Source organism: Ceratotherium simum, chromosome 4 (assembly GCF_057802395.1).
Source record: "Ceratotherium simum simum isolate JZ-2026a chromosome 4, ASM5780239v1, whole genome shotgun sequence".
In the NCBI taxonomy this organism is placed as follows: Eukaryota; Metazoa; Chordata; class Mammalia; order Perissodactyla; family Rhinocerotidae; genus Ceratotherium; species Ceratotherium simum.
The window spans coordinates 43,290,289-43,315,560 of NC_141903.1; the positions used below are offsets into that span (position 1 = coordinate 43,290,289).

Sequence of the window (25,272 nt, forward strand, 5' to 3'; positions counted from 1 at the left end):
TTACATGTCAGAGCTGAAATTGGAAGTTCAATTATTTTTAAATCAATATTTTTATGGAAAAACATTGAATTGAAGTAGAATTGAAAAATTTATTTAATTAAAATTGAAATTGATGTAGACTTTTGTTTGTAACTTAAATTACTTTAAACCTGTGATTGAAAAAAAACTCATTCCAGTACTGAGCTAATCACTAGACAAGCATAATGAAAACTGTTTCCTAAATTACTGGAGTATGAATCAGTAGGTCTAGGGCCTAGCATTTCTGTTGCACAAGCTGTTTTGGAAATTACTGGCTTAAACTGTTATCAAGGAGAAAAATTATTAAACTGTATCCTACCCCTGTACTACTACGATGCTACGTATATCTCTAAGCCTTCTCTTGTAGCTGCTGTCCATCCCTTAAAGAAGATGTCAGTCAGCATTTGAGAATAATTTTGCTTTGAAATTGTGAGTTTCTGGGCTTGGAAATTCTCAAAAGAAATTATGTATGCAAAGGGAGAAGTTTTTATGTTTTGTTGAAACCAAGGCATGTTGAAACTTAATACCATGGTTAATTAATTAACACTAGTCAAAATATTATCAGCTGGGTACAGTGGTTATTTATATATTTCTAATGGTTTATGACAGCTTTGCTTTGCACAGATACCCATGTAGTCTGTAGTTTATGTGCCATTTACATAGCTGGAAAATTTTACTTAACTACATAACTCAGAAAGAAAAAGTTCTGGAGAGATTTCTCTATTAGAAACCTATAGGGGCTGGCCTGGTGGCATAGCAGTTAAGTTTGCGCACTCCGCTTCGGAGGCCCAGGGTTTGCCAGTTCGGATCCTGGGCTCGGACCTACGTACCACCATCAAGCCATGCTGAGGCGACGTCCCACATAGAGCAACTACAAGGATGTACAACTATCTACTGAGGCTTTGGGGAGAAAAAAGGAGGAAGATTGGCAAAAGATGTTAGCTCAGGGCCAATCTTCCTCAAAAAAAAAGAAACCTATAAAATATGCCTGTCATGAATATAAGTATTATTTAATAAATATGAAAAGTTATAATCTTGTCAATTTCTAAATTTAATCTAGAGTTTGCTTGAAAGTTCAACCAAAGATTCTTGAGTTTTGCTTTTCCTGAAGTAGATACTATACCTCTAATGTAAAAGAAAGGTGCAGTGAATGTTCAGGCATTTTGTTAATAATTTTAAAATTTTTATTGTTTTATTCAAGTTGTTTACTTGACTTTGGACTATAATTATTACAAATATATGTTTTGAACAATTCTTTTTGCTTAAAAGAACCCTGCAATATTCTTTTTGAGTTTTACATTTTGCAGTATTACAAGGCAGTGAATCTTTGCCCTTGCACTTGGAGCTGTTACTTACATTATTGGATTGACAGTTTCTTTTCTGTAGTCACAAACTTCGTGGCAAAAGACCAAGGATCCCTACTTGAGTTCTGAGGAAACACTGTCTTTATAGATCCAGCTGAGGTTACCAGAACAGTAAATATTGTCATAAGACTCATTCCTAGTAGAATACTGATCTTGCTCTTAGATTATAAACAATGTTTTTATTTAAAAAATTTTTTATTAGATACCTGTGAATTAATTGCTGTGGTATTGAGTAGTATAAATAGCCTAGCCTTAGAATTTTAAGATTGCCTGGAATTTACAAGTTGTTTGAGTTATAAAATCACTGAAAATCATGTTATGATTGTGTACCTTCCCTTTTGCATTAGTTTGATTATCTTACTTCAGTCTCTGTGCAAGTCAGTTGAGCATTCTTAAAATATCTTAAAAATACTTTATAAAACTCCTATAAGTTTTATTAAGGGTTGTATCTGTAGAAGTTCTTTAATATGTACAGTTGATCCTCATTATTTATAGATTCTGTATTGATCAATTCACCTACTTGCTAAAATTTATTTATAACTCCAAAATAATACTTACAGGGCTTTTATGATCATTTGTGGACATGCACAGAGCAGTGAGGAATTTGAGTGGCCTCACACACATTCCTAGGTGCGATCTTCCTTCTTGTTTCACTTCTCATTCTGTAAACAGGTGTCCTTTTTGATGTCTATTTAGTGCCACTTTTTTTTAAATCACTTTGTGCTTTTTGTTAGTGATTTTGCTATTAAAAATGGCTCCCAGGCGTAGTGCTGAAATGCTATCCAGTGTTCCTAAGGGCGAGAAGGCTGTGATATGCCTTACAGAGAAAGTGCATGTGTTAGATGAGCTTCCTTCGGGCATGAGTCATAGTGCTATTGGCTGTGAATTCAATGTTAATGAGTCAACAGTCTATTAAGTAAAATGCCTTTAAGCAGAAACCTACATAAAACAAGATTATGTATTGATGGGTTGACAAAAATGTGACCAGAGGCTCACGGGAACCTAATCCTGTATTTCCCCTAAGAACAGTGATTCAGTGTTCACTAATTCAGTGTTCGTGTCGACTTTCTAGAACATTACTGCAAATAACGAGAATCTGTCATACTTAATTTTAAAATTAAGTGATTATTAAAAATTAGCAATTAGATAATTTTTAAAGTATGTGGTTATTTGAGACCAGATGATTAATGAATTTTGGGTAATTGAGAAGAGGAAGGAAATGATTCACATGTGTTCAGAAGCCCTGAAACTTAGAGCAACAGGAAGCATGTTTAGTTAGCATTGCTGCCTGGCAAGATGAGGTCCTTGGATTTTGACTCAGACTTTTTTGTGCATATCAAAGAAAACGAAATCCTGTCCACAGTTCTCTTCCAACTAAAGGAGTCTTTCATTCCCTAGGGATAGCAGGAAAAATAAAGGGTCAGATGATTGAAAATACTTGCCCTTCTTACCAAGGAAGGGTAGGGCATAATCTCAGTGGGGAAGAAAGCACCATTACTTCTAGATTGTTAATGACAGTATAGAGTTGTATATAGTAAGAAGCGCTATTGCATAATTAATTTCTTTGTACTTGATACACTCTGAGGTCATAGTACATATCCTTACACTAAACCACTAAAGCTAATGTCCTCATTGGACCACTATACTGATGTTAGTGATCTGGCTCTGGGCCATGACACACGGACTTGTAATAGACACTAGTATGCTGAAGAAACTCATGAAAAACAAGTTGATCAGCTCATTCATTCATTTATGTGGTGCTGCTTTTTTTTTTTTTTTTTTTTTTTTGGTGAGGAAGGTTGGCCGTGAGCTAACGTCTGTTGCCAATCTTCCTCTTTTTGCTGAGGAAGATTGGCTCTGAGCTAACGTCTGTGCCCATCTTCCTCCATTTTGTATGTGAGACGCCACCACAGCATGGCTTGATGAGTGGTATAGGTCCACACCTGGGATCCGAACTTGAGAAGCTGGGCCGCTGAAGTGGAGTGCACGAACTTACCATTATGCCACCGGGCTGGCCCCCATGCGATGCTTCTTTTAATCAAAAAGTACATTCAAATGGTTAAGAAACAAAAAATATATATACTGAAAGATCGAATAATGAAAAATAAATGAACCCTATCCTACCTCTCTCATCGCCATTCTTACTTCCCAAAAACATTCTCTTTTAACTCTTACCTATTTCTTTTGTTATTTACCTCCATATTATCAAACACTATACTTAATGCAGCTGTTTCTTGATTTATCAATTTTAGAGCATATTGATTTTCTGCCATTAGTTAATACCTTCTCCTCAGTCCTGTAGCCTCTCAGTATAGTTCTAGCAATATCTTGTTTTTCAGCTCTGGTAAATTTTCTGCTTTCTTTGGTAATTTATTTTCCTCTATTCTCTCTCTTGAATTCTTTTTGTTAGAAACTGGCACTCCTGGATTGATCCTCTGTGTCTCTTTTCTATCATGTTTTCCTTCTCTTTTTCTTTCTTTCTTTTTTTTTTTTTTATTGAGGTCACATTGGCTTATAACTATATAAATTTCAACTGTACATCATTATGGTTTGACTTCCGTATAGACTGCATTGTGTTCACCACCAAGTCTAGTTGCATCCTTCTCTTTTTCTGAAGATATTATTTTGTATTTCCTCTGAAGTCATTTTGTGCGTGTGTGTGTATGTCTGTGTGTGTTTCTGTCTTTCTGTTTGTGTCCCTCTCTTCTTGGAGGCCTTCCCTATATATCAGTATTTTAGTTGCGCATTCACAGTTGAGACTGAAGCACCAAAATGTAGGTTGGAAGCTCTGTGCATAATCAGGCAGAGATTGGAGAACTTCACTTTAGGGCAGTGTTGCTCAACCTTTTTTCGTTATCACTCCCTGAAGGAGCATATTTAGACATTTTTTCCTCCTAATCATCCCCTACCCCCACCCCCATGAAATTTTAATACCACAAGATTTACTCTCTGTTTATATACTGTGAAAGATTCATATATCAGGAAGAGTTTGAGGGATGTCATTTCTCTGGGCTATTCAATTGTTATGTCTGCTCTCCTATCTGTACTTATTCTGTGGGAAAATGGGGAGGAGACAGGGGTCACCAACCATTTATGGACTTGAATTAGTCTCCCAATTTACAATTTTATATAATTCCTGCCCTCTACTTTACCAGGCACTTGTGAGTCCTGAGCCTTTTTTTGTTTCGGTGGGGTAAATTAACTCCTCCTTGTAGATGTCCCCATCTGTGAGCACTATAACCCATATCTTCCTCTACCCTACTACTTCAGTTAACATTTCTATGTCTGTTTTGTCTTCTAGAATGTTATTAAATCTAAAATTTTCATTTTCACTAAGGTTCCTCTCCAGTTCTATTTGTTGCAGTGATTTATCTGTTTTCAAATCTGTAACTGGTGTTCATTTGGGACATCAGAACTGAAAGGGGATAAACATTTGTGCTAAGTTTTCCATCCTATCTGATGTCCTTAGTAGGCTTTAAAAATAAGCATTTTCACATATCTCTAGTTTATATTTTAGTTATATTTTTCTCTATAAAATACCTTTAATTGTTTTCCATTTATTTTACGTTCTCAGCAATGATTTTATGCCCTACCAAGAACTCGTTAATATGATCTATTTTTGTCATTTTTATCTGTTCTAGTATATTGTGTTGAGATTCAATAAAACGTGTACAGGCAAGAGAATTCTTTTCCTTTTTGGAGTCTAGGTGTTAGAGAATTATGCTGAGGTAGGTTTTAGAGCTTGTGGAGATCTTAGAGAACTTTCTGGAGCTGTATTCTCTAATGTAGTAGCCATTAGCCACATGTAGCCATTTAAATTAATTTAATTAAAATTAAATAAAATTTAAAGTCCAATTCCTCAGTCATACTGGCCACATTTTAAGTGTTCAATAACTACATATGGCTAGTGGCTACTATATTGGATGGCACAGGTATAGAGCATTGCCATCATTGCCAAACGTTCTGTTAGACAGCACTATTCTAGAGACTAGAAAGTAGGACGCCATTCTGTAGCTTCTGAGAGATTGACTAGTTTTGTAAGCCCCGACTTTGCAGGAGCTGCTTAGTCTAGTGAGTATATAGGACTTGGCTGAATAGATTTTAATATAAGGAAAAGAATTGACATCTTAAAGGTATCCTTGAAGCCTTCAGGAGAGAGTGCAAGTTACAGGACTAGCTGTTGTCTAAATAAATGCAATAGACAGCCAGAAAAGCACTGTCATAATTGTGCAATGATGCTCGCTTGTGTTGATTGAAGGCAGAGGATTGAGAGAGAGTCATAAAATATAGCATGCAGGTATAGTGTCCTTATTGTCCTTCAGAACTTTACTAAAGAGTCTCTGCATAGGAAGCAAAATGATGTCGCTAAACTATGGTTTTGAGTGGGTATATGGATAAACTGTTACCCCATTTAGAATATTTTTTTTCTGTGTTGTGGGTTATTTGCAATATATTTAAGTACAGCATATACCTTAGAAATATAGAGCTAAGAGAGGCTTTAGAAATTATCTAGTCCTATCCTTTCATTTTACAGGTGGAGGAAACTGTTGCTTAAAGTAGGGAAATAATTTACCCTGAGGGCATGCAGTCACTGGGGGCAGAGCCAGCACCAGAACCAACATATTTTGAGTTCATATACAGAACATTTCCCATGGTGCTATCTGATGACAAAGAAGGAACAATTTGATTCATTATCTTCTCTCAAAAACTTTAATAAATCTGGGGGTTCAGCCCCAGCTTGCAACATAAACTTTATTTTAAGCCTAGCTAATTCTGGGAACTATGAATTTCATAATCTGTTTTCCTCTTTTTAGAACGACAATTTGTAATCTTTATACAATGCCACGAATTGGAGAACCTGTCTGGCTTACAATGATGTCGGGGACTCCAGAGAAGAATCAGCTTTGCCATCGTTTCATGAAGGAGTTCACTTTTCTAATGGAAAATGCTTCCAAAAATCAGTAATGGCTTACTCGATCTACTTATGTATCAGTCTCTCTGTCTATTTATCTATCTATGCTGTCTTAGCTATTATTTACTATAACTAGGTATGTAGATTGTGATCAAACCCATTTACAAAGGTGAAAGAATTAACCACTATCTTTGGAATTCATATTATTGTAATCAAAACAGAATTCTAGAAGATCATTAAAAGGGCATAGAAGAAGGGCACAGAACCTTATGAATGAGAAACAGTAAAAATGTTTTTAAGTATGTATTAAATTAAAATTCCTGACATCTAACAAAACTCTCTGAGACTTCCCATTTTTTGTAAAATTTATCCGCTTACAGTTTCATTCCATAGAAAAGAAGTAAAAAAAATATAAGGAAGTGCCAGAATTCCAGTGATACATTTTTGTGTGTGTGTGTGTGTGTGTGTGTGTGAGGAAGATTGGCCCTGAGCTAGCATCTGTTGCCAATCCTCCTCTTTTTGCTGAGGAAGGCTGGCCCTGGGCTAACATCTGTGCCCATCTTTCTCTACTTTTTATGTGGGATGCCTCCCACAGCATGGCTTGATGAGCAGTGTGTAGGTCTGTGCCCAGGATCCGAACCTGTGAACTCCAGGCCACCGAACTTAACCACTGTGCCGCTGGGCTGGCCCCTCCAATGATACATTTTTAATGGGATATTTTATCATATTGTTTTTTTCTTACCATTTGTCAAATTCCTAGAATCCAGATGTTTTTATTCTCTTTGATAGCAAAGTTTGCTTAATATTTTCCTTTATTTTCCCATTCAGTAATTTGGAAATGTATAGACCTGATTGATTCATTAATAAATCTTGCAGATTAAACACTGAGAAGAATCCATAGTTTTTCAAGTAAAATGGCATTTTTGTTTTGTAATTGTGATAAGAAATAGCTCTGTGTGAATGCTGTCTTTACTTTAAGGATTTTCTTTAACTCCTACCCAACCAATAAGTGTATTAACTTTCGTTTTCATCCTGGTAATATACCTATCCTTTCTTCTTTCCTCTCCTTTTTTATGCTTTTTAGCCACATGAGAATGTATGCTTTCTTTGCTTTATTCTGTCACTGCGTTTCACCTACGGTTTCATGAAGGCAGATTAGAATCTGATAGGATGCATTTTGTTTTCAGATTCTTGCCAGCACTCATTACTGCTGTTCTGACCAATCATCTTGCCTGGGTTCCAACAGTCATGCCAAATGGACAACCACCTATAAAAATATTTTTAGAAAAACATTCCTCTCAGAGTGTGGACATGTTGGCAAAGACTCATCCATATAACCCACTTTGGGCACAACTGGGTATGTAGTCTGAAATCCCTTACATTATGCATTATACTTAGACTTTTGTATAACTGTCTGGTGTTATTTATAGCAAAAACAAAAATTAAGAAATAAAGTGCTCTCTTTTACCTCCTTCATTCTGAAGCACCTCTGCTTTACTTGTCCTTTCATGTCTGCTAAATTGTCTTATGCCTGATATCATTCCTTGTAGATAGAGAACTGCAGCTGGAGCAAGAGGAGCAGGATGATGGCTAGTTTACTAGTAACTGCAAGGTCTTCATGGTGCATTAGGTACTTTGCCTAGAAAAAATGAATCAGCAAAGTCACCTGTGATAGCTGGACTAAATCTGGTTAACTGAGAACCAGTCATTGAAGTTTCTGTTGTTCTGCTTTTATTGAGTAATTCTGGAAAATTTTCCCGTAATACTAGGCCCCACTAAATAAATGGGTAACAGGAGTGAGGGGATAGTTGATGAGTTGACGGTTATTAGGAAGACAGTGTAGCATAGTGCTTAAAAGCACAGGCTGTGGAGTCAGGCAGACCTTTTTTTTTTTTTTTTTTTTTTTTTTTTTTTTTTTTTTTTTTGGTGAGGAAGATGAGCCCTGAGCTAACATCTACCACCAATCTTACTCTTTTTGCTGAGGAAGACTGGCCCTGGGCTGACATCCGTGCCCATCTTCCTCCACTTTATATGGGACACTGCCACAGCATGGCTTGACAAGCAATGCGTCGGTGTGCACCTGGGATCTGAACCCCGGGCCGCCAAAGCGGAGCATGCGTACTTAACCACTACGCCACTGGCCCAGCCCAGGCAGACCACGTTTGAATCCCAGTTTCCTTATTTATAAAGTGGGGATAATAGTAGATAGTACATACTTCATAAGTTGTGAAAGTTAAATGAGATAATACATGTGAAGTGCTTAGGACGGTGTCTGGTAAATGTAGCTGCTATTACTCATACTCTTACTCTATTGCTATTAGGTGATGGGCGAAGAGTAAGATGAGAAGATTTTGGTGACCTAGTAGAAACTTCCCTTAGGTTGTGCTGATGAGTGAGCTTGCTAGGCAGATTGTCATGTGGCTTATTAATTCATGTAACCTCCCTCCCTCCCTTTCTTCCTGCTTTCCTTCCTTCTTCTTAATTGAGGAATAGTTGATATACAGCACACACATGTATAAAGTGTACACTTTTGTAAGTTTAGATATATGCTATGTCAAAATATACATGCTTCTGAAACCATCACGAAAATCAGGATGGTGAACATACTCATTACTTCCAAAAGTTTCCTCATGACCTTTTGTAATCCATCCCTCCTGTTCCTCCACACGCTCCCTGTTTACTGTCCCCCATACCCAGGCAGCCACTGGTCTGCTTTTTGTCGCTATAGATTAGTTTGCATTTTCTAGAGTTTTATATAAATGGAATCATACAGTACATGCTTCTTTTGGTCCTACTTCTTTCATTCAACATAATTATTTTGAGATTTGATTTATTAATAGTTCATTCCTTTTTAATGCTGAGTAGTAGTCCATTGTATGGTTATTAACTTACTTTTTTCAAATCAAGTAATTCAGTAGTATTTTTTTAATGACTTTTCAAATCTATTTTCAATTCTATAATCATTTGTTGAGTGCATATCTAAGGCTCTGTGCAAAGAGCGTTAGAGGGTATAAAGATGAATGATATCTAGTCCTTGCCCTCAAGAAGTTGGTAGTATAATACTGTAGGTAATATATATGTGGGCAATAATAATTCAAAGAAGAACTATAATAGAAATGAAAAGTTCAGTAGGGAAGCTTACTTGCCCAAGAGAGGATGCTTGGGTGGTAAGCTTTGGACTGGCAGAGATACAGAGGGAAGGGAAAGTACAGGCATACCTCATTTTATTGCGCTTTGCTTTATTGAGCTTCGAAGATATTGTGGTTTTTTACAAGATTCTCCACTAGCAAAAAGATTATGTTTTGCTGAAGGTTCAGATGGTGGTTAGCATTTTTTAGCAATAAGGAATTTTTTAATTAATGTATGTACATTGTTGCTTTAGACATAATGCTGTTGCACACTTAATAAACTACAGTATAGTATAAATATAACTTCTATAGGCACTGGGAAACCAAAAAATTCGTGTGACTCACTTCATTGTGGTGGTCTGGAACCGAATTCACGATATCTCCAGGGTATGCCTGTGAATAGCATGAGTAAAGGGGTCTAGGTGTTAAAAGTGCTGAGCATATTCAGTGGTCCAGTTTAAGTAGTCCACTTTAAGTGGGACTTTGGGTGAATAAAGATGAAAAAGGGTAACTATAAGAAGATAAACCTCAAAAAGTAAAGTGGAACCAGTCATGAAAGACTCACTTGCTGTGCTAACGCAAGTTCAATTTATTTTGTAATTAGTGGGAACCTTGGGAGTAGTTTTGAACAGTGACATGATGGTATTAGAACCAGTATCTTAGCCAAAGGAGAAAATTTATCATAATACTGTGTATAGCATATATTTATTTGAGACCTATTTATGTTTGTTCCTTTAAAAATTGTGAGGTTTTTGTAAAGTAAAAATAGCGGTTTTTAAATGTGTATACTGACAACTTGAAGAAAATTGAATTAAATTAAAGTTAATGACTTTATATTCTCCATTGTTAAGTGTGTTTTTTGGCACCTGTTTCTTTGTTGGTTTAGTTTGAGCCCTAGCATAAATATACATTTATATTGACATTGATAACTCCTAGATCCTCCTCCTTATTTTTTTTTAATGTAATGGCCGTTCATGTCTAGTATGGATACAAAAGTGAAAATGAACCACATGGTTAAACATGTTGCTCTTTCTTTTCCTCTTAGTCTTGATAGGTCTCACTCTTCCTGCCCTTTATGGTCTATCCTGAGTACCCAGCCCTCTAGGGAATGGAAGGGAAAATGAGCTTTTAAAAACATGGGAGCTAGTGTGGGGTCCTGGGTGGGGCAGCAACAGTTAAGGTTCAGGGATATGATTTAAATCAAGGAAGGTTAAGTGTGTGATGTGACTACTCGAGCCCTGCTCCATTCCACCACTACCCCCTTCCTCTCCTTGCCCCCAAGCAGATACTGTGCTTTCTCTTATCTGCATTGGATGCAGCTACAGAATCCTTTTGCACATAGCAGTTCAGGCAGTACTCCTCCACCCAGGTGAAGTGCTCTGCGTGGGGCCTGGCACAGAGAACATTCTTGGTAAATGTGACCTTCACAACTGACTCTTTGCTTGTAGTTTCAGAACCACAGTAGCTGCTTAAGGAGGAAGCTAGAAAACCTCTTTGTCACCTTTCTCTTTGGTTAAGGCCATTCATCTCATCTTACTCTTCTGAATAGTCACTTACCTGTGAAAGAACTAAAAGTAAAACCTGAACTAGCTCTCATACAATAAGAGCAGGTTTCTGATAATTGAAAATAGCCTGTTTAGCTGCATGACTAGAGGATGTGTCCATTAACTGATTTTTCCATTGCAGGGGACTTGTATGGCGCTATTGGCTCTCCTGTACGATTAGCGAGGACTGTGGTAGTTGGCAAACGACAAGATATGGTCCAGAGGCTGCTTTATTTTCTCACTTATTTCATAAGATGCTCTGAACTTCAGGAAACCCATCTTTTAGAAAACGGAGAAGATGAAGCCATCGTTATGCCAGGCACAGTAATTACTACCACTTTAGAGAAAGGTGAAATAGAAGAATCTGAGTATGTGCTAATCACAATGCATAGAAACAAAAGCAGTTTGCTCTTTAAAGAATCAGAAGAAACAAGGACTCCTAACTGTAACTGTAAATATTGCAGTCATCCACTCCTTGGGCAGAATGTAGAGAATGTTTCACAACAAGAGAGAGAAGATATTCAAAACAGCTCTAAGGAGCTGCTAGGAATTTCAGACGAGTGCCGAATGATTTCTCCTTCTGACTGCCAAGAAGAAAATGCTGTTGGTGTTAAACAGTATAGAGATAAATTAAGAACTTGCCTTGACACTAAGTTAGAGACAGTTGTTTGCACAGGATCTGCTCCAGTAGACAAATGTACATTGTCAAAGTCAGGCTTAGAGCCAGCAGAGGAAACATGGCAGAGTGAGGAATTGCTGGATTCAGGTAATCACACAGGCAAAGTGTTGAGATCCACAGGAATGATTGTGGAAAAAAAACCTCCAGATAAGCTTGTGACTGCTGCATTTTCTTGTGAAGGAACCCAGACAAAGGTTACTTTCTTGATTGGGGATTCTATGTCACCTGACTCAGATACTGAACTCCGGAGTCAGGCAGTGGTGGATCAGATTACGAGGCATCACACCAAACCACTGAAGGAAGAAAGAGGGGCTATTGATCAGCATCAAGAAACTAAACAAACAACTAAGGACCAATCTGGAGAATCTGATATACTGAACATGGTTTCTGGAGAGCCCTGTGAACTTCCCTGTTGGAATCCTTCAGACCCAGAAAGCATGAGCTTATTTGATGAATATTTTAATGATGATTCAATTGAAACCAGGACTATTGATGATATTCCAGTTAAAACAAGTACAGACAGTACAGAGCACTGCTGTATGTTAGAGTTTTCAAAGAGATTGTGTACAAAAGATAACAAACAGAACGATGAATTTTGTAAATGTATAGAAACAGTTCACCAAGATTCATGTAAAACCTGCTTTCCTCAGCAGGACCAAAGAGATACACTCTCTATTCTTGTCCCCCATGGGGATAAAGAGAGTTCAGAGAAAAAAATTGCTGTAGGACCTGAATGGGACATTCCAAGAAATGAAAGTTCAGATAGTGCCCTTGGGGATAGTGAAAGTGAAGATACAGGGCATGATATGACTAGACAAGTGAGCAGTTATTATGGAGGAGAACAAGAAGATTGGGCAGAAGAGGATGAGATACCTTTTCCTGGGTAAGTAGGAGGTTTTAACATTAATAATAGGCTCTATATAAATATGTACCATTCTTTTGTTTAGCTGGTTTCTGAAGGTTGGTAGTAGTTAATATAAAAGTAGAGATCATTGTCCTGGACAAATTCTCTTTTATTACTATGTGCTCTTACTCATAGGGAGGATTAAAGGCTAACCCCCCCAGGCATCCCAGAAAGGCTTTACAAAGGTGTTGGAGAAAAGTTTGTTGGTACGTAGGAGATTCCTTACTGCTTAGGAGCGTTCAAGCTATTTAGGAGTGAATTATGCCCCCAAAAAGGACCTGTGCTGAACCTGCAACTAGGAAGAGGTAATCACAGAGAAGGTGGGAAATGATTAGAAATAACCATTTGGCCAAGACTAAGAGGAAAACAGGAAATGTATACTCTGGGTCAAGTATACAAGGAGAAGATTCGTACTTGAGAAATGTTATATACCAAGCTTTGGATTTGTGAGTTATTTAACTACTTTGTTTTAGATGATGATTTTCATAATCTGGTTGTAGCAAGAATGTGTTACATATACAAGGGACAGCATTCCTAAAGTCTATTATGAAAGATTTATGCTCACCTCATTACGAATTTGTTCATTAGACCCTCTTCCCTGGATAAGAAAGAGGAGTATTTTGTGGTCTGATTGAGCAGTTAAGCCAGTTTTTACTTAAGGATGATTTTACTCTAAGTATGTTTTATAGAAAATGATGGTACTGGAAATATGGATTAGTAGAGTCCAAAAATTTGTTTATTGGTAAAGTATGTTTATTATTAATTAGGTATGCCTTCTTTTGGGACCTTTCTTCCAGGTCAAAGTTAATTGAAGTGAGTGCTGTTCAGCCTAACATCGCCAACTTTGGGAGGTCCTTGTTGGGTGGCTACTGCTCGTCTTATGTGCCTGACTTTGTTCTTCAAGGAATTGGGAGTGATGAGAGGCTCCGTCAGTGTCTGGTGTCAGATTTGTCTCACGCTGTGCAGGTGAGTTACCTTCATTGCTCTTGAATTTATTTAGAACAAACTCTGTTAACCAGTAGTACCCAGAATTGCCTTATATTTTTTATCACACTTCACTGTATAACACAATCATTGTTCTCTGAATCCATCACTTCATATATATAAAGTATATAAAGTCTGTATTTATATTATATATGTATATAAGGTATTACATATAATACCTGCATGTTTGTACCTGTCACCATGAAAGCAAGTAGAGCATTGCAGGAATCTATCGAAATGGAAATCTGAAATACAGAAAATATTGTATGTATTCATAGATGTTCATCTCTAGGTTATTTATAATATCAAAAAAAAATGTGAATGTTTAAATGTGAATGGAATTATTTTCTTAATTTCATTTTCAGATTGTTCATTGCTAGTAAATAGAAGTACAGTGCTTTTTGTATTTTGATCTTATAGTCTGCCACCTTGAACTCGCTTATTATTTCTTGTAATTTTTTGTGTGGATTCCTTAGGATGTTCTACTTACAGGCTGATGTCATCAATGAATAGACAGTTTTACATTGTCCTTTCCGGTCCGGATACTTCTGTTTCTTTCTTGCCTGGTTGTGTGGGCTAGAACCTTCAGTACAATATTGCATAGAAGTGCTGATAGTAGACATCCTTGTGTTTTTCCTCATCTTAGGGGGAAAACATTGAGTCTTTTGTTATTATGATGTTAGCTGTAGGAGTCTTACAGATGCCCTTTATAAGGTGGAACAAGTTCCCTTCTAGTCCTAGTTTTTTGAGTTTTTTTGCCCCCTGCTTTTAAATCATGAATGGGTGTGGGATTTTGTCCAATACTTTTTCTGTGTCTATTGAAATCATCATGTGGTTTTTCTTCTTTAAATTATTAATGTAATAGATTACATCAATTGATTTTTAGATGTTAAACCAACCCTTGTATTCCTGGGATAAAATCCCACTTGGTCATGATATATAATCCTTTTTATATGTTGCTGGATTTTATTTACTAACATTTTGTTGTGGATTTTAGAGTCTATATTCATGAGGAATATTAGTCTGTAGTTTTCTTGTGATGTCTTTGTCTAGCTTAAATATCAGAATAATGCTGGCCTCATAGAAGGAGTTGGGAAGTATTTCCTCCTCTATTTTCTGGAAGAGTTTCTGGAAGATTGGTATTATTTTTTCTCCAAATGTTTAATAGAATTCACCAGTGAAACCATCTGGGCCTAGGCTCTTTTTAATGCAACTATTTTAAATTGCTAATTCAGTTTCGCGATATAGATCTGTTCTGATTTCTATTTCTTCTTGAATCAATTTTGATAATTTTTGTCTTTCTAGGAACTAGTTGGTTTCATTTAAATGATGTAATTTGTTGGAATAAGGTTGTCCTTAGTATACACTTATAATTCTTTCAGTTTCTTTAAAGTCATTGGTTATGTCTCCTCTTTCATTCCTGATTTTTGTAATCTGTGTTTTTCCTTTTTTGTCCCCCTCTAACGGGTGGGGGATTCTCCAAAGAAGACTTCATTCATGGCTTGACTTCATCAGTAGATATTTTTGGCCCATATGCATCAAAGGTCAGCAAGCTATGGGACAAGTAGGCCTGCTTTTTGTACATAAAGTTTTATTGCAACATGACCACACCCATTTATTTATGTACTCTATAACTGTTTTCCTGCTTCAACTGAGACCTTATAGCCCCTAAAGCATAAAATATTTTCTGTCTGGCTCTTTACAGAATAAGTTTGCTGGTTCCTATTCTAGTTGAAGGTTGTCAATTTTGTTGATCTTTTCAAGAAAACAACTTTTGTTTTCATTGATTTTTCTCTGTTTTTCTGTCTTCTATTTCATTGATTTCTATCCTCATCTTTATTATTTCTTTCCTTCTGCTTGCTTTGTGTTAGTTTGCTCTTTTTATAGTTTCTTAAGGTGGAAGCTTAGGTTATTAATTTGAAATATTTTTTGTTTTCTAACAGGCATTTTTGTGTAAGTACTACTTTAATGGAATCTCATAAGTTTTGGTCTGTTGTGTTTTCATTTTCATTCACTTAAAATATTTTCTAATTTCCCTTGCCATTTCTTTGACCCATGGGTTAGTTAGAAGTATGCTGTTTAATTTGCAAATATTTGTGGAATTTTAAATTTACTGTTATTGTTAATTTCTAAATTAGTTATTTTGTGGTCAGAGAACATACTTTGTATGATTTCAGTTCTTTTAAATTTATTAAGACTTGTTTTATGGCCCAGCATATGGTCTATTTTCCACATGTGCTTGAAAAGAATAGTTGGCTGTTGTTTGGTGGAGTGTTCTTTAGCTGTCAGGTCGAGTTGGTTGATAGCTTTATTCAAGATTTCTATGTCCTTGCTGATTTGCTGTCTAGTTGTTTCATCAGTTATTGAGAATAGGATATTGAAGTCTCCAGTTGTTGAATTTTCTGTTTATCACTTTGATTTCATATGTGACTTTAGTAATTTTTTTAACAAAAACTTCTCCTTTCCGCAACCCCCCAAAAAAACGTTGAAAAGGAAATGGAGAAATCCAACTGGGAAATCATGGGTGAGAAAATATAGCTCGTTAAGCAAGCAGTCACTTAATTGTTAGCCAAAAACGTTTAAACCTTTTATGTCTGTAGAAAATTACCTAAAATTGTAAATTTTGGTGTTTTATTATATAGTAGAGAAATTATAGCAGATTTAGATAAAAACAAAGTTTGTAAAGAAAACATCAAAACTCATGTTCTTTATATTTAAAAGTTATTTTGCTCAACCTTTTAACACCAATCAGATAAATATTTACTGACAACCTATGTTCTGAACGTAGTGCTAATACTCCAAGGGATGTATAGATGAAAAAGAAATAGTTTCTAACCTCAAGTTATTTATTTAGTAATGGAGAAAATAAGGCAAATATTGTGAATAAATGTAGTACACAACGTGTGAAAAAATAAATGCCTGAGGAGAATACTAATAAGTAATTTAATGCTTCAGGGGAAGAATTTATATCGGTTGATGGTGTTTGTCCTTCAGAGTGAAGGAACCATTTCTCTTTTTTTCAGTTCTGTCTTCCCAGTGCCTGACATAGTGCTCAGTAAATATTTGTTGAATTACTTGGTTAGGAAATCCCATGTGGGTCCTGTTAATGCTCTGTTTATCCTCTTGTCTTTCTTTACATCTGATCTTAGTCACTCAGTCTCTTTTCTTCCTCCATCTGTACTCATTACCTCACACAACGTTCTGGTGTTCTCTCTGAAAGTTTCGCATTGGAAGGGGTTACTGTCTCCTCTCGTGGCCTATGTGCCAGACACTTAAATGTAATACCTCACTTAATATAGTAATCCTTTGAGGCACCTGTTTTTATCATCCCTGTATTTCAGATGTAGCATAGAGAGATTTTTAAGTTACATAGATAGGGAATGGCAGAGCTAGAAATCAGTCCTGATCTGCCTGTTCTTAAGCTGTGCCCTTAAGCTTCTGTGCTCTACTGTCTCTAAAACAGATGAACAAAGGTTAATACAAATACGAAAATTAGCATTGTAATGCTTTTATCGTTCTTTTCATTGTGGTAAAAAGAAAGACCTTTTTTGTCTTTTGCCCTCTGTTTTAGTAACTGGCTTTCTAGCCCTACCCTCTCGTATTTTCATTTCATTATGTAAGATATTTTATTATCAAAGAGTTTTACAGAAAATTTTGAAAAATGAAAGGTAAAATACCAACCTTAATCTCTACACTAACAGGTTGTTGAATTTTTTGCCAGTCATTTTTTCCTATTCATATATAACGTTTATTTTTAATGGTTTTAGTTATTGTGTACTTAAAATTTATCATCATTACATTTAACATGAGAACTGTTTTTTATGTGCCTACATGGAAAAACATGTAGGAACTTTTTAATACATAAATACTGAGGATAGTACTTTTTTAAAAGAGATAGTCTTATTCTCCTGAACTATGTTAGTGGACTGTCTTTTCTTTTTCTCCCCAGTTTTTAAGAAAGTCTTATTTTTCTTACTACCAGATGAATATATATTCGTTATATAAAATGTTGAAATGTGTAGAAAGCTAAACAAAATTTTCCTAACTCTGCCATTCAGTGGCAGCCATTCTTAATACAAAAACAACTTCTAGTCATGATGAAGTACATGGCGTCTGATAAAACCCAGACATGGCCACTTACTGCTTGTGTATCCTAAGACAAGATATTTAATCTAACAGAGCTTCAGTTTCATTGCCTATGAAACGATACTGATGTTTGTATACCAGACTTATATTGTTTGATGTTTTATATATATTTTAGGAATTCTGTGCCTTGTATCTTCTTCATTATTCTTCTGTATGTATGTATGTATGTTTATGTGTATGTATACACACTACATATATATATATAAAATTGAGGCCTTTTATATATATACATATATATTTTTAATATATACACACATGTATTTTTATATATGCTATATACATATATATAGTTTTGGTAAGTTTTCTTGAAAAGCTTTTAGATTTGCCATAATTTCCTTACTATATAATAAAACACTAAAATTTACATTTTTATATATATACACATATGTATTTTTTATATAACTATACATATGTATAAAATGTGTATCTGTGTGTATATACACGCTATATATGGTATTATATTTACTGTTTTGAATTCTTTTTTTGTCACTTAACTGTTGATATAAGAGAATTTACCCATATTATTAACATACTTTGTAAACATTGTTTTTAATGTTTATTGATTATTTCATGGTTTTGTCATATGGTTTTTCTCACCTTTCTCCTATTGCTCGACTTCTGCATACATCATTATGTTGTGTATGTTGTACATCTTAAATGAATACGATGTTATATGTCAATTATATATCAATAAAACTGGAAAAATAAATAAAAGTTGATCTTCTCTCAGCAACTTCCACCTATATAATACAGTATTATTAAATATAGTCTCTATGATGTACATTACATCTCCAGAACTTATTTATCCTATAACTGGAAGTTTGTACCTTTTGACCACCTTCACCGATTTCCCCCACCTCCCACCTCCATCTCTGTCAACCACCAATCTGTTCTCTGTTTCTACAAGTTTGATTTTTTTAGATTCCACATGTAAGTGAGATCATACAGTATTTGTATTTCTCTGACTTATTTCACTTAGCATAATGCCCTTAAGGTCCATCCATGTTGTTGCATATGGCAAGATTTCCTTCTTTCTCATGGCTGAATAATATTCCTGTGTGTGTGTGTGTGTATGTACCACGTCTTCTTTATCCATTAATCTGTTGATGGACATTTAGGTTGTTTCCGTATCTTGACTATTATGAATAATGCTGCAGTGAGCCATGGGAATGCAGGTATCTCTTTGATGTTCTGTTTTCATTTCCTTTGGATATATACCCAAAAGTGGAATTGCTGGATCATATGGTAGTTCTATTTTTAATTTTTGGAGAAACCTCCATGCTGTTTTCCATAGTGTATGCACCAATTTACATTCCCACCAATAGTGCACCAAGGTTCACTTTTCTCCACACCCTCATCAACACTTGTTTAAGTTGAAATTTTGTCAGATTAGGACATTGCATATGACAATCCATTGAATGAAAACAAGCAATTTCAGAATGAGTGACTGGCACTGCTCCTGAGCCGCCTTGTTTTTTAACAACTTCTAAAGTGAGTTTTACTTGAATTATTTTTGAATGCAAACTTGGAGTTTAGGCCCTTCTCTCTTGGGAGACTGTTGACTTGGGACCATTATCCTTTTCCTTACCAAAAAATAGCTCTGATAGATTTTGGTTTGATAAACCTTTTAAAATATTAGCCACATGCCTTTTGATTGAGGAGCTCTAAACTTAATTTCTAAAGTGGTTTGTAACCCTGTAAACAAGGTATATTTCATAGCAATTTCCCTGTTATCTGTTTAGGCATTTCCTTGTGAGGAAAAAGGGTGGACCTCCTTTATAATTCTCATCTCCTAAAGATGCCCACTGCTTTTCAAAGTAGTATTTACCTTTAACAGTATGTTTTTCCACTTTGGTTATTTGATCATACCTCCTGTCTTATTTTTCTTTTATAACCACAGAGATACTTACATTAAAATACATGTTCACGATTATGTTTCTTAAAAATGTAAGCTATACCTTACATCTTTAGATGTATATACCATTTCCAAAATTATACTTCAGTAATTTAGTTGATGAATAGAAAAATATTATATCCTTGGTAAGAGTTAAATAAATTTTATAAAAACAAAAATAAAGTTTAGAGTTCCATGGAAAGTCTTCACAGTGTATTTTTCCAGGCATTTTCTTTGCCATTGTCTTCTTCCCCACTTTTCAGTATCATTTTTTCACAAATTTAGTCACACACACCTACTTCTCTCTCTGAGTCTTCTCATGATATTCCCTCTTACACAATTATCCATGTTTCCCTCCATTTTTCACCAGTAATCCTATCCATTCTTCAATGTCGTATCCCTATGTCTCTTCTACTGTAAAAGTCCCAGTCACACAGAACTCACTATTGCCCTCCTCTGTTACCCCAATACTTGGTTCCTATTTTGTCCGTTATACATACATCTTTTTATAGGTGTATTCATTTCTGTCTTCTTCACTGTGAGCTTCGTTGTCTTTGTTTCCTTACCATCAAGCAAAAAGCTTTATTCAAAGGGGTTGTTCATTAACTGGGCAATCAGATATCCTTTGGGGGGGGGGGGTACCAAACCTAAGTTTATCCAGAAGCAAACTTACATTCTTAGCTATGTAATTGTGGTAACAGAAAAGTTCAAAAGGAAAAAGCCATTGTGTTCAAGTATTTCAAAGTGTAGTTTTTATCTCAGTCTTATTGCTGCTGTTCCATATGGCCAGTGGTGAAGAAATCCTTACGTTTCCAAATACAGAAATATGTTGAAGTATTGAGCATTGTAGAGCCATCATCTTTTTCTGATAGTGGTGCTATGTATTTAATTGTCAATACTGGTTTTTGTGTGTAAACCATGGGAAACCAAGGGCACAGCCATTTGCCTATGGTCCTTTTATCAGTATATGTGAGTTAAAAATATTTTTCATTATGCCTTAAATTTTCTAATTATAAAAGTGTAAATTTAGGTAAATGCTGTGATAGAAATTCAGACAATATAAAGATATACAAAGCAAAGAGTAGAAATCCTTCTTCATACTCTTAATATTCCATACTTCTTCACAGAGATCTTCATGATAAAGAGTTTGAGTATTTTTTTTTTTTTTTGTGAGGAAGGTCAGCCCTGAGCTAACATCCATGCCAATCCTCCTCTTTTATTGCTGAGGAAGACTGGCCCTGGACTAACATCTGTGCCCATCTTCCTCCACTCTATATAGGATGCCACGACAGCATGGTCTGACAAGTGGTGCTTCGGTGTGCACCCGGGATCTGAACCTGCGAATCCCGGGCCACGAGCAGCGGAATGCGTGCACTTAACTGCTACGCCACGGGGCCGGCCCCTGAGTATTTTCTATACATTTTCATTTAGATATAGATCTGAATTTTTAAAAACGTAACTGGGATATAATGTGTCTGTGTGTATAGTGACTTTTTTTTCCCATTTAACCATCTGTCTTGGAGAGTTATGTTAGTACCTATTGATTTTTCTTCTTTTTAATTACTGTATCCACACTCTAGGTATACGTCTTGGTAAACAGAAAAACCTAGCACACGTAAGCAGCAAGGTACTTCATGTAATCAAGGGATAGCCCCTGAGGTGCTCAAATGAATGCTTGACAGGTTGGGATAGTTAGCACAAAACCTTAACAGTTGACTTGTTCATGTGAATTCCTGTCCTATCTATTTTTAAAATGTTTAGCTCTTTCAAGGTAAAAAACATTTTCTTCCTATTGCCTAGCACATAGTTGGCACTCAGTAAATTCATCAAACGAATGAATGATCAAAAGACTAGTTAAAGTTAAGTTCTGGATTAAAGAATACAAAGTTCTGGTAACCAATCTGCACTTAATGATGATTTCTATAAGATATTTTAGGATATTTGTTATTGAGTTAATTACCTATTCCGTTCTCCACCGTCAAGGATTCTTTGGCAGTAGCTGTCAGAATTTAATATTCTTTTATTCTGAAAACTTCAATTTTTCTTTTCTTTCCAGCATCCAGTATTGGATGAACCAATAGCAGAAGCTGTCTGTATTATAGCAGATATGGATAAATGGACTGTTCAAGTGGCCAGTAGTCAGAGACGAATGACAGATAATAAATTGGGAAAAGAAGTATTGGTTTCCAGTCTTGTTTCTAACCTGCTTCATTCCACTCTTCAGCTTTATAAACATAACTTGTCTCCAAATTTTGTAAGTATGTGTAAGCCTTAAGTTACTTTGAGCACTCTGATAGGTGACTCTGTCTAGTATGTGCCTACATTGAATACTATTGTTAGCTTCATCATTGTTTTCCTGAAAGAAGGTGTTATGGACTGAATGTTTGTATTCTCCTAAAATCTGTATGTTGAAGCCCTAACCCCCAGTGTGATGGTATTTGGAAATGGGCCTTTTGGAAGTAAATAGGATTAGACTAGGTCATGAGAGTAGGGCCCGCATGATGGGATTAGTGGCCGAAGAAGAAGAAGAAGAAGAAGAAGAAGAAGAAGAAGAAGAAAAAGAGGAGAGATTGCACTGTTTCCACCATGTGAGACACAGCAAGAAGGCAGCCATCTGCCAGCCAGGAAGAGAAATCTCACCAGAACCTGACCATGCTGGCACCCTGATCTCAGACTTTCAGTTTCCAGAACTGTGAAATAATAATTCTCTGTTGTTTAAACCACCGCGTCTGTGGTATTTTGTTACGGCAGCCCAAGCTGACTAAGACAGGAGATGAGTAGATGTCTATATATTCTGTGATTTCAGCAGCCAGACTTTAGTGCCTGACCAGTATCGTGTAAGGTGTGAACATGCAACGTCCCCAAGCTTTGTGCAGAATGCCAGTGCATTCTAGACCCTCATTGTCATGTCAGGACTTTGAATGGTCCCTCATCATAATACTGTTAACCTCTTACTGAAAACATCATTTACAACTTTCAAAGTCTTTGTTTTTCTTGTTAGGAGAAATATAGCGTAGTTAAAAACTACTATAGATCAACATGATAGAGTCCATATATGACAAACCCACGGTTAATATTATACGCAATGGTGAAAGACTGCAAGTTTTACCCCTAAAATCGGGAATAAGACACGAATGCCCACTTTTACCACTTCTATTCAACACGTTACTGGAAAGTCCTAGCCAGAGCAGTTAGGCAAGAAAAAGAAACAAAAGGCATCTAAATTAGAAAGGAAGAAGTAAAATTATCTCTGTTTGCAGATGACATGATCTTATTTGTAGAAAGCTTAAAGATTCCACAGAAAAACTGATAAAGCTGGTAAACAAATTCAGCAAAGTTGCAAGATACAAAATCAGCATGCGAAGATAGTTGCATTTACATACACTAGCAACGAACATTCTATTAAGAAAGCACTTACAATAGCATCAAAAGAATAAATTACTTTAGGAGTAAATTTAACCAAGGAGGCAAAAGGCTTGTACACTGAAAACTATAAAATATAGCTGAAAGAAATTAAAGAAGACATAAATAAATGGAAAGACATCTCATGTTCATGAATTGGAAGACTTAGTATTAAGAGGACAGTACTCCCTAAAGTGTAGAATTCAATGTAATCCCTATCAAAAATCACAGTGACTTTTTTTTTTTTTTTTAAGAAATAGGCCTATGCTAAAATTTGTATGGCATCTCCAGGGACCCTGAAGAGACAAAACAATCTTGAAAAAGAAGAACCAAGTTGGAAGACTCATACTTCCTGATTTCAAACTTACTACAAAGTGACAGTAATCAAAACTGTGTGGTTCTGGCATAAGGACAAACATATAGACCAATAGTATATTAAAAAGAGCCCCAAAAGAAACCCTCACATATATGGTCAGTTGGTTTTCAACAGGGGAGCCAAGCCCATTCAAAGGGGAAGGGAGTCTTTTCTACAAATCATGCTGAGAAAACTGGACATCCACATGGAAAAGAATGAATTTGTACCCTTACCTTACGCCATATACAAAAATGAACTCAAACTTAAATCTAAACTTAAACAAACCTAAACTTAAGTGCTAAAACTATAAAACTCTTTGAAGAAAACATAGGAGATAATCTTCATGACACTGGATTTGACAGTGATTTCTTGGATTTGACACCAAAAAAAGCACAGGTAAAAAAGCAAAAGTAAAAATTAGATAATTGGACTTCATCAAGTTAAAAACTTTTGTGCATCAGAGGACACTATCAACAGAGTGAAAGGATAACCCATACAATGGGAAAAAAATATTTGCAAATGATATATCTGAAAAAAGATTGATATTCAGAATATATAGAGAACTCAACAGCAAAGAACTCAAAAAATGGACAAAAGACTTGAATACACATTTCTTTAAAGAAGATATATAAGTGGCCAGTACGCACATGAAAAGATGTTCAACACTATTAGTCATTAGGAAAATGCAAATCAAAACCGCAATGAGATACCACTTCATACCTATAAGGATGGCTTTGATCAAAAACACCAAAAATAAGTATTGGCCAGGATGTGGAGAAATTGGAACTCTTGTGCATTGCAGGTGGGAAAGTAAAATGGTACAGCTGCTTTGGAGAACAGTTTGGCAGTTCTTCAAAAAGTTTAACATTGTATTGTCATGTGATCCAACAATTCTACTTCTAGGTTTATACTCAAAACAATTGAAAGCAGGGACTCACACAGTTGTACCATCATGTTCATAGCGGTTTTATTTTCAATAACCCAAAGTTGGAAACAACTCCTTTCCATCAACAAATGAATAGATAAACAAAATGTGTTATAATACATAGAATGGAATATTTCAGCTGTAAAAAGGAATGAAATTCTGATACATGCTACAACATGGATGAACCTTGAAAACATTATGCTAAGTGAAGTAAGCAAAACACAAAAGGACAAATATTGTATGATTCCACTTAAATGAGGTATCTAGAATAGGTAAATTCATAGAGACAGAAAGTAGATAGAAGTTACCAGGGTCTGGGAGAAAGGAAGGGATGAGGTGTTACTGTATAATGGGTACAGAGTTTCTGTTTGAGATAATGAAAAAAAGTTGTGGAAATGGATAGTGATATGGTGGCACAACATTGTGAATGTACTTAATGCCACTGAATTGTATATTTAAAAATGGGTAATATGGTAAATTTTATTATGTATATATATGAATTTTATTATATATATTCTGTAAACATTTTCTTCTTCACCTAAGGCATTTTCAGCCTAAGTGAGCATTATGGGAAAAATACACACCACAAAACAATGAATGTGCCAAGAAATCCATTCAGCTGTGTTTTTCCAAGAAGAAAATCGGTTTTTATTAGGAGCTTCAATAGCTGATTTTCATTGGAAAGGAATACTCTGCAAGAATTTAGTGTTTTAACACCTGAAGCTCATGTTTCTTCCTCAGACATATACACATAGCATCAGTTCGCATGAAAAAATCACATATTTTAGTAAATTGGGCAAGTTAATTGACAATAAAGTATATGTGTTTTAGTTTTTAATGTTCCAGTTTAGAAATATCTCTCTTCTAGTATGAACTACAGAGCATTCTCTGTGAGCTATTGCAAACTTTTTTTCTTTTACTCTCCACAGGAGAATGCATCCTTTTCTGTGTAAATACATTTGAAATGTATTGATTTATAAGAATGTTAAATTTATCAAATTTGGAATAAAAACATAT

The 25,272-nt window shown here is 35.6% G+C and overlaps 1 protein-coding gene across 2 annotated transcripts in view; it reads left to right on the forward strand.

The window, feature by feature from the left end:
- FNIP1 (folliculin interacting protein 1) overlaps positions 1-25,272 on the forward strand; it is a 133,256-nt gene that overhangs the window by 102,552 nt on the left and 5,432 nt on the right. For both annotated transcript variants that reach the window (XM_004420231.3, XM_004420232.3), the window contains 5 exons: positions 6,197-6,343; positions 7,482-7,651; positions 11,109-12,528; positions 13,347-13,515; positions 21,630-21,827. In XM_004420231.3, the coding sequence (XP_004420288.1) occupies positions 6,197-6,343; positions 7,482-7,651; positions 11,109-12,528; positions 13,347-13,515; positions 21,630-21,827 (2,104 nt within the window). The remainder of the gene's footprint in view (positions 1-6,196; positions 6,344-7,481; positions 7,652-11,108; positions 12,529-13,346; positions 13,516-21,629; positions 21,828-25,272) is intronic.